The following is an 18,133-nucleotide window of genomic DNA, read 5'->3' as shown; positions in this document are numbered from 1 at the left end:
CTGTGTTTTCGGGGGGTACTGGGACTAAAGGTTTCATAGAAGAGTTAGTTGGTCAGAGTGCTGAAGGTTATCAGTATCTGTTGTTGTGTTGTATTATTTTTTAAGACAAGCAAGACATTTTACAGCATCTTACTTCAAGCAGTCAGCAATACTTGCTGACTTACATGTAGGCAGTTTAAAGTTAGCTGCCAGTTGTCCCTCCAGCCCTCTCAGCTTTGGGGTAGGAGAAAACAGAATCGTAATTAACAGAATGACACGTGACCACATTGCTTTCAATGTCTTCAAGAGTACAGGAGATAAAGCGAGACACTGCCCAATGGATGAGCTTGCTGAATGTCATAATTTGCTGTTTATATCAATAAGACCTTAAAGGATCTCTTGAGTCTGAGTAGCATTCTCACGTTTAAATATTCCCTCTGACTGACAAATGAAGACATGATCACATTACACCAGTCTCCATCCTAAAGTGTCGGCTGACATGCAAGTCCAGGGCCAGCTTTGAAAGAAATAACATGGAAACACCTGAGCCATTCAGGATGCAACAGAAGTTGCTATTATGAACTCCAAACTGACAACCGATGCACATCTTCCAAATGTGGACCCAAGAAGGACAGCTTCTGTTGCTCAGAAAAGAACAGCCAATCACTGTGTTGTATCGAGAAAAGGAATGTTTCGCAGATAAGCTGGAACGTCCAACACCAGAATACAAAACAAGCCGCCTCAACCTTGCAGAGGGGGTTTTTAGGATGGTTGATTTCCTGACGACCTGTCAAGTGACTTTGTTCAAGATGGCATGTTTGAATAAAGTTTTTGGATTCAGGCTGACTGAACTCCTTGGTTGATCGGACTCCTTGTCTTTTTTTCTCAATAGTCTTACATCAGGGTGTTTGAAAATTCAGTGATGAAGTATTTAGGCAGAGGAATTAGGGGCCCATCCCCACAAGGCCTGCAGGAGGCCCATAGCACAAGAAAAAGTTACATCAGTTGCACCGCGGTGGGAACACATTGGTAGGCAAAACAGCAGAGCAGTTGGGGTAAAGGCCTCTAAAGGTCTTGAAGTAAAAACAGGGTGTAGACTAGTTTGGGGAAGCTCTGGAGAAGGACTTTTTGTTGGCTTCAGGTAACTGTGCTTTAATGACTCATGCAGGGCATGTAGGGTCTCACCCAGACTGCTGTTGTCCATGATGATGCCCAAGCTGTGGGAAAGCCCCTTCAAGACATCCTCGACCATGAGCAGCACATCTTCCATGGAAGGGTCAGACAGAACATCCAATATCCCTTGGCAGAGGTTCCTCTGACAGTCCACGAGCTCTTGGACACAAAGTTCCCCATCAATGGATGGGAATTCCCCATGAGATTTGGTGGACTCTGGATGTTGTTGGCCTGTTTTGGCTGGTTTGGCAGAGTGATGATTAACATTTCCATACATGGGGACAGAATCCAATTACATCTGCAGGGAACTCGATATAGATCTGCTGTTTCTTCACACAGAACAAAGCTACTTATGGTGGATTTGGATGCCCACTTGGCTGCTCCATTTCAATTTTTCTGGCCCTGCCAAAATGTAGTTATGGACACAGAATTTGTTTGGGGAATTGATGCATCATCTGTCATTATAATCCTGGCATTCCCCTAGAAGTATTTGAAAGTAATGCCAGGGAAACCTCTGGCTACCCTATGTGTTGTAAAAAAAACTCCCAAATGAGAAAATCAAAGTAAAAGATTGAACAGTTATTTCAAAATCATGAGTTTAAGTCTGTCAAGACAGAAATAAAAATGTATTCAATAAAATATAAGACAGAAAACGCGACAACAACATCTCAAGGCCAACATAACAGGTACATGCATTAGAACAATTAGTCTAAAATAACTAAATGCACAGCCTTATTTAAGACTGAAATAAAATGTGAAAATAAAACACTTGTGTAAAACCTGTAATAAAAATTGTGAAATCATGCACTTGAAAAATAGCACTCCCAAAATAAATTTGTATATTAAATTTTACTTGGCTTTATACAGGTGCCCTACAGCCTAAGCTTTAAAGAAGAGTTGTGTCAGAAGAAAATATGGGCACCCATTAAATTCAACAAGCCTACTTATTTAACAGCGATGGAGTCGATCCGTCAGGGTGTAACAAGGCCTGTCAAACTGTCAGATGTAATAAGATGACAAAGGGTGACTGTAATCCACCGGCCTGATTTATTTTGGACATGCTACTTATTTGAATGCTCCTCTTGACAATAAGGTTTACAAAACTCTACAAGTTTTCTTTGGCTAAAAAATGTACTCATACTAACAGAACAAATTTGAGCTTCTTTAAGATAATTTTTGCTATAAGATGAACTTATTTTGAAGAAAAAATTCACTAATTTTATTTTGTAAATGTGCTTCATTCTTTGGTTAATCGTAGCTTAACAACAACTTCTGTCTGTATATTTAATGCAAAGCTTATACATACAAAGACAAGAATCTCAGCAGGTTAAGTTGGCAGAAGTCTCTGTCAGGGTAAAGAGTGTCTTACTTAAAGCCTCCTGTAATATGACAAATGAATTTATTTTGCTATGACTTTTTAGCAGATTGAACAAAAAACTCTGAAATGTACCTTGCATTATGTAATATTGTAGAAATAGCTCAACCTGTCACGTCTCAATACACACACAACAACATGTCCAGATTTTCACAGACAGAATTTTTCCTCCCTATACTAATTTCAGTGTCTAACTCTGTAAATTAGCCAGTGCAGATTGGTATTGATAGCTTTGAAAATCACCGCTGAATTTATTCGATGTCTGATGTTGTTTTATGGCCTGGGAGATTCTAAGGGTTTTTTCTTTCTAACCTAAGACCAATAAATACATTAATACAGAGGATAAATTACATCCCATTTTAAATTGTAATAAAAGTCCACAGTCAGTCACTGAAAAAATTGTGAACTTATGTTTTCAGAAATGAATAAGAATAAGTGTGCATATAAAAATCTTGTTTAGTTACTCATCTCTTGCTCAAAGCTACAGAAATTAAAGTCATTGGTCTTCATTTTCTGTCTTTTATGTGCAATAAAAACAAATCAGGTTTGAAAGCAAATCCATCTGCACTGCAATCTTTACTGCAAGTAAAAAAAAAGGTGTAATTATATTATAGGGATGATTGCAAACAAAAACATTTTGCTCTGTTCAAAAAGATATGCGTCCTGTTGCACTGAGAGCTTTTTGTATTTTTTTATGATGCACTTAAAACATATTTTCAGTTAAAACTTTCTAAATTGCAATAGAAAAAAAAAGATTTTGGGGAAAAAGTGTCTACACTGCAATAAAATTTCTCCATTGCCAATGAGGCTCATTTATGGGTAATGTTCAGTTTGTGCCTGCTTTGGTTTGTGTTTCTCCACATGTGGAGTGTTGTTGGATTTTAGTGTTTATCTTGCCATTGAGACAGCAGTTGAGCATCGATCAGACACAGTCGGATTCCCTCAGAGGACAATAAACTGCACTGTGCTGCATCACAATTTGTGATTTTCTTCAACATCTCACTTTTAAGAAAGAAAGAGTTTTACGTATTTCTGTGCAGAGAGTGAACATCCTTTATGAAACTAAATGATTCCCTTAGATGTATCATAAACAGCTGAAACAAAACTTAGACGTAATATCCTTTCATACCCAAATCACAAAAAGCACAAGGTAATAACCATACCAGTGGTGGCTGCTGGTCAGTCAAGGAGGGGAAGTTCATTTTTTTTCCAGCCTACATCATAAATTTGTTAATTTATTTGAACATTAATTCTACCCTCCGTTCCTTTTCAAGAAAATGATCTGTGACCCTGTTGTACCAACTAGGTGGTTTTTCCAGGGATTTTACCAGTGTTCTCTCAACGCTCGTCGTTTATAAGAAAGATAAACTCGCTGGGGATCGATAAAGCCTCCAGATCAGTCCAGAACAACTGAGAAGATGCACCGGTGGAAGGTTATACTTCAAGATCGCTGACTGGCTCATTTCACTGTCACTCAAAAAAGGATTCAGCCTCAGACGGATCATCCAATCATCATGCAGAAGCCCAGTGTCCAGGCCAGCCCACTGCCTCATAGACCCCCAGAGATGCTGAGCATCAGATGGGTGGGACAAAGCCCAGCATTTATCCAATGACTGTCCAGTTTCCACAGTGGAACAACCCACTCTGTGTATGTAGTTTCAGGTACTTCTGGAGCCAGCCTCAAGAGGACACTTGCAGAGCTGCACTTCCACATTGCCTCAAATTTTTAGATTGGAAGTTCTTGCTTGGTAATGCCATGTAACTAGTTCAGGGTGGAGTGTCCCAGTGGTTCTTTGGGCACATAAACAAAAGAGGAGGCAGCAGAAGAAGTATGATTAACCAGCTAGCTAGTTGCTAGCTTGCACTACAGGTGGCTTTTTTTTACTCAAATCACACATCATGTCAAATGAGGGGGACTTCACCTGCACATGAAAAAGATTCAACAGATTTCATAAAGTGAAGGAGTGTTTGAGATGAAATGTAAGACAGAATCAGGTGGAGAATCACATGTTTTGGTCATGACAATGATGAGGTGAAAATCAGACAGCCTTAGTATAGTTTATGCATTTGATTAGTGAAAAGATGTCAATACTTAGTTCGCTGTTTAAGAATAATAAAAAAAAGTTTTTGGTTAAACAACATTTTGAACTCTTTTGTAACATATTTGTTTCAGAAGACAATAAAAATCATCACAAATAAAAAACATATTCACACAACAAAGACAGATTTCTCTATAAACTTACCCATAATTCCTTAGGCTCATCACATCCACCTTGGCCTCTTGTTTGATCGTCGATGGGACAAACACACACCAGCTGCTACTTGTATCTGTACAGCATTTTTAGTCTTCAACTCGCCTCAACTCACAGTTTCCATAGCAACGGGCTGGGAGGAATTGAAGACTGAAAAAGACATACAGGACATTTGGTGTCCCTCTCTCCCACTTTTTCGCTCTCACGCTGTCATGAAGGAGATGATGTGTGGGCTAAAACGTCCCTGTAAGGTCAGTTAGCTGCAGCAAGCTGTGGAGCAGACAGGAGGCTCTGCTGCCTCCACATGACAGGGTGTCATCTTCTCTTGATTTCTAGCATCACACAAAAAAACAACTCCAGACAGGGACTCTGTGGGGAAAGTTTAACTTCAAAGTAAGCTATTACACTTGAATGGCTTTGGATGCTGATAAGAAATGCTCTGTGATATTAAGTGGTGTACATTATTCTTTGTAGAAGGAGGAACAATCCTAAAGCTTAAGCAGCATTTTGTGTTTCTCTTTAATGGTACAAAATGAGATGATAAAGATTACATAAAGAAAAGTGGTTTTATCAGTCTGCTCCAGCGAGAGATTTATAGTTACTGTCTGATATATTTTTTCCTAAGATGAACTGTGTTTCAGAAGGGAACAAAACATCTTAAATCTTCTGTGTAAATGCTTGTCCTGTACAAAGAGTTTAACTTCAGAGGCAGCATGAAGTACAAAGCACAGGCTGAGCTTTGAGTAACATAATGAATGTCCTATCCTGAATCCATATCAAAAGCATTAAATTGTTGAGAGGAAGTTTTATTCGGGCATCCAAACACAACATTTAAGCACGTTATCTTTGAGTTTTTGTAATTTAACTTTTTTTAACCGCTGCTTGTTATCTCCCTGAGAGTGGTTGTATATTTCCACAGACAGCTTTGGTCTCCTTTTCTGAGCAGTAACACTGAGAAGTTGTGTGTCAGCAGAAAACTTACTACACAAGGTAGAAACAAATCACATAGTTAATGCCTGACTGGATGCAGTTATTAGTTTATGGACTCTTCTTTTAGTTGGATGTTGGAAATCCTGCAAGTAAGCAATTCTGATAGCACAGTTTCTCACTGAGTGTGCTGAGCAGTGCTAAGCTCAGCCACTCCTGTTTAAAACAGAACACACCTTTGTTTACTAAAGCAATATAAGAAAAAAAAACCTTATACCCTATTCAAATTTCTCATTTGTTTCTTTTTCTTTTCCTTTTTTTGCTGTGTTCCTAAACTCTCAACTCTCAACAATTTTTCCACCCAGGATGATTCGAATATGATTCCGACTCTGACATATGGTGGCATGAAATAAGCACATTACAAAGTCATTGAGCAGAGTTTTCACAGTGTGTTAAGTCTGGTGACTCCTTTGATAGTGTTTTTCCAGCATAAAGACTGCATTTCCCATGAGTGCAATCACCCACTCTCTCATGTCACATCAACCGGACAGCCGGTTGGCGTGCAAAGGTCAAGAAGTGTAACAGACATGACGACTTGTCACTAGCCACATATACATGGACCTAAATATTCCGCTTGCATTTGGTTTATTTGCTCAAATAGAACCGTTGTATACACCTTATTCTGAAAGAGAAGTGCCAATCGGTTTTACAGGGGGGGAATACTCCTTTCCCCAAACTGATTAAGGTTTCATGTATCCACTCAAATGGAAAGTTGTCGGGGTGCGTTCTTTCAGGGCATGCTCAGATACGACGTAAGACGCAACTAGAGACGCTCCTCGATTTTAAAAATGGTGGCGAGCAGTCAGCGCTGGACTGCTGTGGAAAGTTTGTTTTTGATCCAAACTTGAAAGAACTGAACATAGTTTCAAGACGAAAAACTCGCAAAAAGAAATGTCATCCTTCATCTTTGATAAACCGGGTGATGTTTATGTTTTTCTGCCCATGCCCCATTGACTATTCTGATTGATTATAGTGGCGCATGTAGACAAGAGATTGGAATATTCCTTTCCATGTTTACTATTGTTTTCAGACAACTGACTTGGTGTCATCATGGGTGTGAAGTGCTTTGAGATTTATTTTAGAAGTTCTTGCTCTTCGGGTTTCATGTCTTCTTCACTTCTTGAGTGCCCCATCCTGATTAGTTTCACCTGTGTCATTCTGTATTTAGATACTCTACTTCCCTTCTTTCTTTAACTGTTTATAGCATTTCTACCCAATTTTAACAGTGTTCCTGTTTTGTTTTGTTTTTTCCTGCAGTACTTTTGTTTTTCCCTTTGTTTATTTATCCTTTAAATCTTAAGATTAGTTTATCTCTTCACAGTATTTGTAGAGCAGAAGTTCCCAAACCTTATAGCCCACAATACCCCAAAAATAGCGGTGCTGAAGGTCAGCAACCCCTCTGGTATGAAAGAATACTCTAGAAGATCAATACAAAAACAGACACAACCAGAAGAAAAAAAAGCCTAAAATAATTGATTAAGCAGATCAGTAGAACATTAGACCACCGTTGTGCACATAATGGTGTGTTCTCAAAATTAATCTGCCACAACTTATGGCGTCAATGTCTGACATCATCAAAGAAATGTTGAAACAGATCAAACATTTTCTGTTTGCATGATTCAAGAAAAAACAAAACAAAACAACCACAACCACAACCACAACAACAAAAATCCCTTTCAATGATAATCATGTTTATACTCTTACAATAACGTTTTTGGCTCTGGACAGCGTTTTGCTACCCTCTCAGGCGTCTCAATCCCTTCTTTTGGAAACCACTTTAAGGAAACAAAGAAAAGTTAAACCAACCAATTATGAACTGCAATTAAAAACTGTCATAAAGGAAGATGTTTATTTCTGTTACCTAGCTTCAGTCAACATCTACAGACATTCCTATAGCTCTTCATTAAACTCTCATCCCTGTGACACTGCAGTAGCTTTTTTCACTGAGGTTCCTAGAGTCACAGAAAAAAAGTTGATGTGAGTTTTGTATTGGGGTTTTATATTTGGTGCTCCTAACTTCAAACAGCTTGCATTTTATTTTAAGCATCTATTTATTGGTTACGACCAAACAATTTGCTTCAGCAAACTAAAACTCAGTGGGCCTCGCAAAACAGGGTTTGCCAACTTTTATGACTATGGTGTCTTAAAACAGTCCTCTAGGGCCTTTTTACTGCAGCTTACTACCTCAGTTCAGATTTAAAATACTTAAACCAAAGTGCCTTTGTCCCTCTAAAGGGTGTTTGTCTATTTTTTTTTGATATCCAGAAGGTATAAAATTATCCTCAAGAGGAAGATCAAAAACAAAAGAATTCTTATTTTTATAAGCAAATCAGCCAGGTTGACTTATTTCTATATACAATATCAATAATATACAATAATGATTACTGCCATGGATCAGGCGCTTTCATCCCTAGTTAAATTAATCAGCAACTAAATCTGGAATTTCCTGATTGTTTATTGGTAAACATCATCAACAAACGTGTTCCAAAAGGAACAACTAATGCAGCTTCTCCAGCAGAAAACTGTGTGTTAACCTCTTGAAGTTGACAGAATGATTTAAACGCAATCCACCATTGTGATTAAAGGGCCATAAGGGCCATGATAAAAGAAACTTGAATTATCCATTAAACAGTCAGGAAAGGTGTCTCATTAAACCTGATTTAAATTCACCAAAGCCCAGAGCTGAAAATAGTCTAATTCAATTTTCAGGAAAGAGAATCTCACATCCATTCCAGACTCTGATCTGGACTCTGAGCTCAGTCTCAGTTGAACCTGAAACTTTGGTGAACACAGACCTAACTCAAAACAAATATGTTGTTTCCATTGCGGGTCTGTGGGTTGAATGAAACAACACAATCATGTGAGAGTTGCATGATAAATGAGACTACTTTGAGGTCTGCTGTGATTAATTATTTGGAGTCCAAGGCTTTGTGTCCCCTCATCTTTAATCCATAATTTAGTGTGTATGCTAAGCTGGTTTATAATCAGATCTGTTTCTCCACATGTGGGCCACAGGAGGCATTACATGCAGAGTGACTGATGTTACATGTGTGATGCTGGAGTTCGCTCCCCAAGCCTGACTGCCTATTGGCTTTCATCCTGTCGCCTGTCTCCCTGGCCCTCCAGCCAACAATCACAAGCAGGGCCAACTCTGACTGGTTCAGTATCTGAGGGCCAAAAAGTTTGACTCAATTTCCCGTGGAATCTGTGATGGATAGACAGCCACAAGCTTTCAAAATTTCTTTCTCTGCTGTGTTGAGTTTGTAGGTGTGTGACACCAGGAATGGAAAGTTGCTAAAAATGTTTTCTTCTCTATAAGTAAACTTTGCTCATGGACAGTCTAACCCCTGATGTATAAATCATGCATTAAGATATTTTCCTGGAGTGTTTTTTCTTCTTGGGTGGAAAAAAACTGTCCACAATTTATTTTCAAGTAAAAGAAAGAAGAAAGTCAGACATGTCCACTCCAGTGGACTACATGGTACTGAGCATTCAGAATCAAACAGTATTAACTCAATGTAAAAAATAAATTAACCCTCTATGCTATGCCTAGTGATGGCAGTTGGAAAAAAATATATTTTAAGGTTTTTTTGTCTTAAATTTAATAAAAAAATCATTATCTACAGAAATTATCCAAATAAATAAATGATTAAATTATAATAATAATTTATAGACAATTTTGGGGGTTTGTTGTCTTGTGGCAACACTGTACTATAATGGTCAGTAATAGAAAAAAGAGAGTTATTCATTTACATTTCATCTCATTCTTTTCAATAACACATGGCTAAAACTTGATGGCCTCAAAAGTTCAGAATGCATAAAATAAAAAGTGTAAAAAAACAAACAAAAAATCAAACAAAAAAACATATTTTATCCAACCATACGTGAACTATTTAAAGTGTGGGGGATAATGAGCCTGTGCTCTGAAAAGAAGGCTCACAAAGTTCACAGTAGTAAACCAGAGCCTACAGTGTAAGTCTGGACTTTACTAAAACTAACATCAAATTTATGTAGGTGAAAACTGGAAAGGTTCAAAACAAAATTTAATGACCAGTCTGTTTTTGAACAGTATGCAAACCCAAAGACAATTTACCAAAATGTTTTCATGGTGAGTCTGTAATGGTACAGTGTTGCCTCAGAGCACCATTTGCATTTTCATAAGTTTCCATTAATAAATTAGCAGAAAAATTACATTTAACTATTCCAGATTAAGCTTTACTTGTCTATTAATATGATTTTTTTTTTATTAAAAGAGGCCTTATAAAAGTGAATCGACAGCTTTGAAGAGGGAATAAGTCTTTTCTCTTTTTAAGTATTTCATGACAACTGAGATGTATTGTGTAAAAGGCCAGAAATGGGTATGTTGTCTAGAGGCAATGAAATACCATAAAGGGTTGTGTTTTTCAATAATTCTCAGTAATTCCATGAATAAATATTTTCACAGCCATTAACACACACACACACACACACACACACACACACACACACACACATATATATATATATATATATATATATGTATATATATATATATATATATATATATATATATATATATATATATATATATATATAATTAAATAATACTTTCACTTAGATGTTACTATATATTATCATAATTTCACTTTTGTTCTTATGAATAGAATAATTTACAGAAAGGGTCCACGGGTGTAGCTGTCTGGGGGTCATCTTTAAGTTAGAGAAAATTTACTTGCAGTTACAATAACTGACCACTGAATGAACCTCAAAGGAGTGGAGCAGCAGAGAGCACTCTAGAGGCTGTTCCGCAGTCCCTCCACAGAGACCACTGCTTTCAGGGGAAAATGATTTTTAAATAGGTGTCCGCTACAAGGACCACAATGTGCACAAAAAAGTTTCCCATGCTCACCATCTTTTGTACGCACTGGAAAATTTCTTGTGTGCATTAGATCCTAACCTTCGCACAGAGGAAAAAAAAAAAAACGTGATAAGGACATATAACTGAAGCACGAGAAACTTTCCTGTTTGCATAAGAATCCCATTTTCTCCAAATTTAATGTCCATTTTACTTTCTCCTTAGCTTACACTTCTAGAGAAGTTAATTTTATTGATGGACGTCTACTTAGAGCCTTGGCTGGAAACTGAAATATATTTTAATCATTTTTTGAGTAAAAGATATAAAAGTATGTGCTATGTTAAAATGTTGAACTCAACAAGGATGCATCATGGGCTCATTGTGTCAGGTTTTATTCACGTCCTCACAGGATATTTTAATTAAGAACAACAAACGAGTGGAATAAATAAGCCTGATAATAGTCCCTGAGCACAATAACAGTCTCTGAATAGGAGCTCCCAATTAAAGATAATCACTCCCCGAAGTGATTCATCATATTGTCAAAAGTGGACACAGGTTGAGGTCAATTGAGACGTTCTGTGAGTTTAATTATAAACACTTCAGATAGGTGCCTTCAGGACATTGAATAGTGGTTTGAAGTACATGGAGCAGGAGTTAGTCAGAATCACATGAAAACCTTGAGTCAGACGGTTGGAGACAATATTTGATTAGTCCTACGTGGCCTAACATGCACTTACATCAATAAAATGAAGTAAGGGTGGACCCGGGTTACCTCCCCACATTGAATTAGTGTCACTGGCCATCTTGTTTAGGGATTCAGCATCTCTTCTGAGAGCGACGTATCATCGTCTCAGTGTAAAACCAAAGAGAGAGCTTGTTTCTTTTCCTAGATAGATCACAAATATCTACATTCAAATGTGAAAAAGCCTCTTCTTATTCATTACAGCAAACAAGATTATAATTTAGATTGTTCAGTGTCAAGAGGGCACCATATTAACATCCGATGGGAATACAAAACAATGGCTCATTTCCATAATATCAAACCAGAGTGAAAACAACCGAGATGACTGCCTCAGAAGGCGATACGACCTCGGCTTTCCACTCTGTGACGGTGAAAGATAGCAAGGTAGCGACCTCAGGCACGACCTCCCTCCCTCCCACACTTCCTCACCTGTTTATTCATGAAGACATAGATGACTGGGTTGATGACCGTGCTTGTTTTAGCCAGAACCGAGGGGATGATGCTGGCCTCAGGTGTGACAAGACCTGGCGGCCCGAAGGTGGCGAGCAGGGCCATAATGCCGTATGGCAACCAGCACAGCAAGTAGCAGATCACCATGATCACCACCATGAACAAAACGCGCTGCTCGCGTTTCCTGCTCATCGATGCGTTAATCCCGCTCACCTGAAGGACAGCAGAGAAAAAAGAAGAGCAGGATGAGAAATGAGACTGCAGTGAAAGAGCAATCTTCTGTCTCTGTGTTCACACATAAAGGTGCTTGACTTCTGCTGCCACAGGGCATCTGAGTTTTCCCCAAAGGGAGAGAAGAGGGGTCTGGAAGGAAGATGCGAGAGGGACAAAATGGAGTGCAGGTCAGACAGGGTGAAGAGACAGATTGAAAGAGTGGAGGTCTAGCAGGGTGAAGTGAGAGATTGAGGGTTTTAGAGCAGGGCAGAGTAACTCATCTCAACATCTACAGAAAGACTGTAATCAGTGGCGAGACAGAGAGAGGAGGAAATGACAGAAAGTACATCTTCCTCCTGATTACTGCGCTCTCTGAAAATATTGACCTCAAATATGAACTTTTCAGTGCAATTAAAAAACACACAGACCCAGACACACACAGTCTGTCACTGTCACAGCCAATGTTTTTACCATTATTATTTCACCTATCTTTAGCATAATAATAGCCCAACACTTACAGCGTTAGAGCTGGACCCATTTACTGTATTGTTTTACAGTTCCACAGTTTCAATTCGCAGATGCTTTTGTCCAAAGTGACGTACAACACAAGCAAGAATTTTAACAGGTGGGGAAGCCTTAGTAAATGCAACAAAGTGCTGCAAGTTATTTCACTCCAGGTGCTGCCATTAAGTGCAAGAAGAAAGTTATTTTGTTTGTTTTGCTTTTTTTTGTTTGTTTGTTTTGATTTTTCTAACCTAACCCTAACCCTATGAGAATCATGTGTCTTTAACTAACCACAATTAATCGCTGTAACAATATAATTCAACCTTCAACATATTCAACAATCAGTGCTAAGTGTTGCCTACGAGCTGGGTGTGAGACCTTCTAATTCATTCTACTCCTGAGAACAAGAACGGTCAGTTTAAGTGCATAAGTGTTCCCTGTTATTTTGTTATTTGTGTACAAAGTAAATTGCTGGTTAGGCACAAAGAGAGATTTATTTATTTACTTATTTGTTAATCTATTTATTTCTATTTTTTTCATTTATCAAAGCCAGCTTCCAGAATTTTAAGCTGTTTTTTACTAAGACAGACAGAAACGATTTCTGATACCCTTGTATTAAATATGACGGCAAAACAGAATCAAAAAGCCAAAGAATCCTTGTTATGCTATACTTCCCAAGCAAGCTGAGACTGGCCACAAAACAGCTTTGGACCACATTAAGGCCCTATTTGCTTCTCTGCATTATTTGTCCAAATAAAAGCCTTTGCACACCAACAGCGACGCAAATAAATGGCACAAAATTGTGAAAAATTTGGAGGCATCAATCTCCACAGCTCCCACTCAATCTCCCCCAAACGATGTCTTTATAATTGTTGTCTTTGTACTTTTTATGTTTTTTGTTGTAAAGAACAAGGTGCTGGGACACAAACACAATCAATGTTGAATGTTTTGGAATGTGACGTGTCAACAACGAGGGCTTTGGTTGGTCGGATGTGTACTTATATTAATTAAGTAAATTCACCTAAACTGTCATCTAACCCACTTTATAGCCACCTGGTTTAATTTAAGTTGCACAAGTTTTGTGCAGTGAAATAAAATTTCCTGTGAAAACAGTCAGATTCCCTGGCATAGGTGTCAGCTCATTTAAAAGCTGTGCGGCTGTCTGACAGCTCATGCCTCATGACTGTTATTATAACTGATAGAAATAATGAGAAACTGTGAAAAATAACCCAAGTTGTGATAAAATTATATAAATATGGCAAAATGACTGTTAAAAAATGGTGACATGCACAATTTTGGATGCAAGCTGTGCTTCAACACTTCCACAGCAGTGTTTTGACATTTATACACATAGATATTGACACTGAAAGGCTAACACATACACAAACAGCTTCACATTGGAAAAACTTGAGACTCTCTACCAACTCAAGCAGCCTCCATTTTTGCCTCTACCTGACGGCCACATGTCAGCAGCTGTCACTCAACTTCAACGCCATGGGGACACTCACTGACATGGAGGCAATGCTTTCCCATCGGCAGAGGCAGGTTTCCTTCTTCTTTTTATATGTCGTGATAAGGAAGGTGAAGTGAGGTGGAGGCACTCTGAGAAAGTATATGCTGTGCACACTGTTGCACAAATACAAGTCAATCATTCAGAGCAGAAAAATACCGTGACAGAAAGAGAAAAAGACACGAGTGTCCGGTGATCAGTCATCCTCACAGCTCATCATGCAGAAAATATATTCATCACTCCATCCCAGGCTCTGCCTGCTCCTTAATGAAACCTCCCTATTTGCCCAACTCTCTGCTCTATAAAGACAGATTTTCATTTTTCACAAAATACATGTATGGATTCAGGCATGTTTATGTATGCTGTGCGGGCCTATAGAATACTGTATGGCACAATGTGCTTAAGTGCTCTTCTCCTGCATTTTCAGCTCACATTATGCCGTCTCTGCTGTATTCCTGCAGACTCCTATGCTGCCACTCACACAGCAGCATTTGCATTAATATAAACACATTAATATAGAACTCAGCTTCCAGACTAGCAGAGTGCTCAAATTACAGCCACAATATGACACTGAGCGTATAACTGATTTTCTATTGTGGCAGACTAATCAAGTCATGCAGGTGATTGACAGACTCTTTACATTCAGCTCATTTACCCCCAAGAGGCTTCCACAACTCTGCTAATGGAAATTTAGGGTGTGCCCAGACAAAAACATGTTTGGATCGTTTTATCTGAACTCTGGGGAGGTTCCAATCTCAGTTTAGCTTCTTTTTTTTCCTCGGTGAACTGTCAGGTGACAACAGATGGTCTTCTTTCAAACAACAGGTACTGAAATTTAATACCATTCAGGCTTTTTGCAGATTATATATATTGTGGTTAGCTACGAAGCTTTGATGTGTAAAGCTGATCACAACATAGTGAAGACAATAAATGTAGCCATCCTGACTACATTCAGACACAAGTAAATGTTTCATGTTCTGCTCTCACAGCTATGTGTGAGACATTCTCCCTGGAGTTTCTGAATTTTTGATGCAAATGACAACTTTTTTTTTTTTTTTTTTGCCACAGTGTCAACAGGTAGAGATACAATTTGCTTAACTAATCTCTGTTGTTTTCTTAGATATGAAGTGTGGTCAGTTTGTCCCTGGCATTGCTGTTGAAAATTAGTTACCCTACCCATGCAGGGTTTGGACTTGGTATTGATTGATAGTATTGATTACCAAAAAAAACAAACAAACAAACAAAACAAAACAAACAAATTAAACAAAAACAAAAAACACAACAACAACAACAACAACAACAACAACAACAATAGTAATAATAATAATAATAATAATAATAATAATAATAATAATAATAATAATAATAATAATAATAATAACAAAATCATTATAATAAAAACTAAGTGTCTTTTTTTTTATTTATGGGGTATCTGTTTGCCTTATAAGTTTGTCTGCTGCACTTGCCAAACACACCTGGACGTTGTCGTGCCAGACCTGCAGCCTCAGCCACTCATATATATCAAACCTGATCGCTAGGTTTCCATCATGGGTGATTGTGATAAAGCGTGCAGATTCAAATGTATGGACCATACAATAAGATTGGAGGTAAAGTAAGTTCTGTGAAACTGTAATGACCATAGCTTAAGGCGCTGCAGGTAAGGGGGCAAAGATGAGTCCACACTTGGCTGATAATGTAATATTTTGAGTCCATGTGAGCTTTTTGTAGCTTTGGGCCAGTGAGCCATACTTGGCATTAATTCTGATTCAAAGTGTGCTCCATGTTATACCCTCAGGAGAAAATGTGTTTGGTTAGGTTAGTTCAGGTTTGCTTACTTTATTTGTATCCATGGGGAGATTTGTTTTACACTGAGTGAGTTGGCCTTGGTTTACTTTCTTTAGATCTTGAACCTGGACCTGGATGCTGGAGATTGAATTTCTTTAAGTTCACAAAGTTTGCCAGCCTGAACTTTGGTTGGATTACCCTCACGACTGGGTTCTGAATAATGGGTACATACTGCAAAGTGGGTTCATTTTTAATGGACATGACTTCCTTTTTGTTTTTATTTTTCTGTAGTTCAGGCAATTTAACTAGAAAGACTGAAATACTACAATGGGTGGTAAAATTTAAGATGGACTATTATTGGTACTGGATGTTTGATGCCAAAAATAAACTCCTGTGTCTGTTCCATACACTTCTGTTTTGTTTTGAAAAGAATACAGAGCCTGTATATCCACACAGTTTCTCTCTTTACGCTCTCATACACAATATTTCAGGTCGAGTGAAATCCAAAGCTCGACAGGTCTGCTGTGCCACAGCGATGATTGGACAAACACCGTGTTGGGGAGGGGTTCAGTGAGCGGTCAATTGCAGCAAAGAGCACAGGCAGGTCCATCACAGTGAAGCCACTGGGACTATAAGTGAATTTGTTTTGACTCCCTCTGCTATCAAATCTAACTTGGCAGGGCAAAACTGGAAGCAGTCCAATAAACAATCTCCTGAGGAGAGGATTTGATATTTTGTCTGGTTTGCTCGAAAAATTCCAGTGTTAAGTCAAACAAACAAATACGAGATAACTTTAAATGTCACAAAATATGTCTGCAAGCTGCTAGTTTCTCTGCCAAAAGTGACATTAAAATGCAAACTGTAGCTCCACTGGCTTATTGAATCTACAAGACAAGACAAGTTTTGTCTTTTTATTATCTTCCCAAACCAAGTTAGACTTTTCTCGAAAGTTTTAGCTTGTAAAAGTTTGACACCATCTTCCTGTTTGGCTCTTGCCCCACACTGCTGACATTCTCACATTGTCAGCTCTGGTGAACAGCCGTCTAATAGCTTCAATCTTAGCTTTGATTAAATAAATTAAGTGGCGGAGACCACAGACAAATTGAGGAAATGAGGAGTAAGTGCAAAATGATTGCAATCAAAGGCTGGGTGGCTGGTGAAAGGAGCTTGCTTACTAATTGACTGCCCTGACAGAGAAACTGTTTCATATGCTAAACAGCAATCCCCGAAGCCCTATGATTAATATTTATGTGTGGGCCATGTGACGGCAGAAATCTGTCGCAGAGTTTTGTCACATCATTGAAGATACAAGCTTGGTAATGAGCATCCAAACAACAGTACGCTTTTTATGACGGACGCCATGATGTTACACTGAGGATGCACTGAACTGAGGACAGCAGCTTTAATATCTTTTTTCAGCTGAGCATCATGACAGTTTGAAATAGAGTTATAGGTTATGGGCAGCAGTCCAATGTGGCACTAACACTCACAGAGAGAGTACGAACAAGTGGGGCAGAATTTGTAAAGTACAATCATGATGGGAAATCTTTGTCAAGAGAGAATATCTTCACAGCCTCTGCTGACTAAATTAAATATCGGATGGCTAATTTTCTCTTGCGATGACAGAAGGAGCATTGTCTCCTCTTGAGTCCCAGGCGCGCTGTCAGTTATTCAGACAGATCATCTGGCCAGCGGGCTGCTGAAAGAAGTTACTTTTAATCCAAAGTGCAATGAACAGAATGGATATAAATCAAGTTTAAAGTGTTAACACACAACAAGCATTATCACATTTGTCTCTATCAGCTGCTTGTCTTGTTCAATCACATAAACTAGTACATATTCACATCCTAAATGAGTAAGGTATTCATGTCTCGTTGTCTTTCATAACTTTAATCAGATTAGAAGCTTAAGTGCTTCTGTAAGCAATGACAGTCAAACAGTCAGCCAATACGAAAATTAAATCTGTGAAATCAAATTAAGCTATCCTATCTTTATCAAACTTTCTGATTGGAACATCAGAAGTGAAAACATCAGCCAAGATACAAGAAATCAGATGAGCTTCATCTGTCATAACCACTGGATCCCATATGAGCCCTTTTACACAACCTCACCTGGTGCAGTGATCCGCTCTCATGGCTTCTTCCACCACTGCTATGCTGACGACACTCAGCTCTTCCTGTCTTTTCCTCCTGATGACATAACTGTCTTGGCTCAGATATCAGCATGTCTGGCAGGTATCTCCACATGGATGAAGGAACGCCACCTTCAGCTCAATCTGTCCAAAACTGAGCTCATTGTCCTTCCTGCTTGTCTCTCGGTTCAACCACAG

The 18,133-nt window shown here is 38.5% G+C and overlaps 1 protein-coding gene across 1 annotated transcript in view; it reads right to left on the bottom strand.

Annotated features, from left to right (window-relative positions):
• Positions 1–18,133, bottom strand: part of LOC141803782 (vertebrate ancient opsin-like) — a 99,780-nt gene that overhangs the window by 17,951 nt on the left and 63,696 nt on the right. The window contains exon 3 of the mRNA XM_074687781.1: positions 11,772–12,005. Coding sequence (XP_074543882.1) covers positions 11,772–12,005 — 234 coding nt within the window. The remainder of the gene's footprint in view (positions 1–11,771; positions 12,006–18,133) is intronic.

The sequence above is a fragment of the Halichoeres trimaculatus genome, unplaced genomic scaffold, assembly GCF_033239565.1.
Source record: "Halichoeres trimaculatus isolate MK-OKI-2021-1 unplaced genomic scaffold, fHalTri1.1 fHalTri1_scaffold_15, whole genome shotgun sequence".
Classification (NCBI taxonomy): Eukaryota; Metazoa; Chordata; class Actinopteri; order Labriformes; family Labridae; genus Halichoeres; species Halichoeres trimaculatus.
This window is presented reverse-complemented; position numbering and strand designations above follow the sequence as displayed.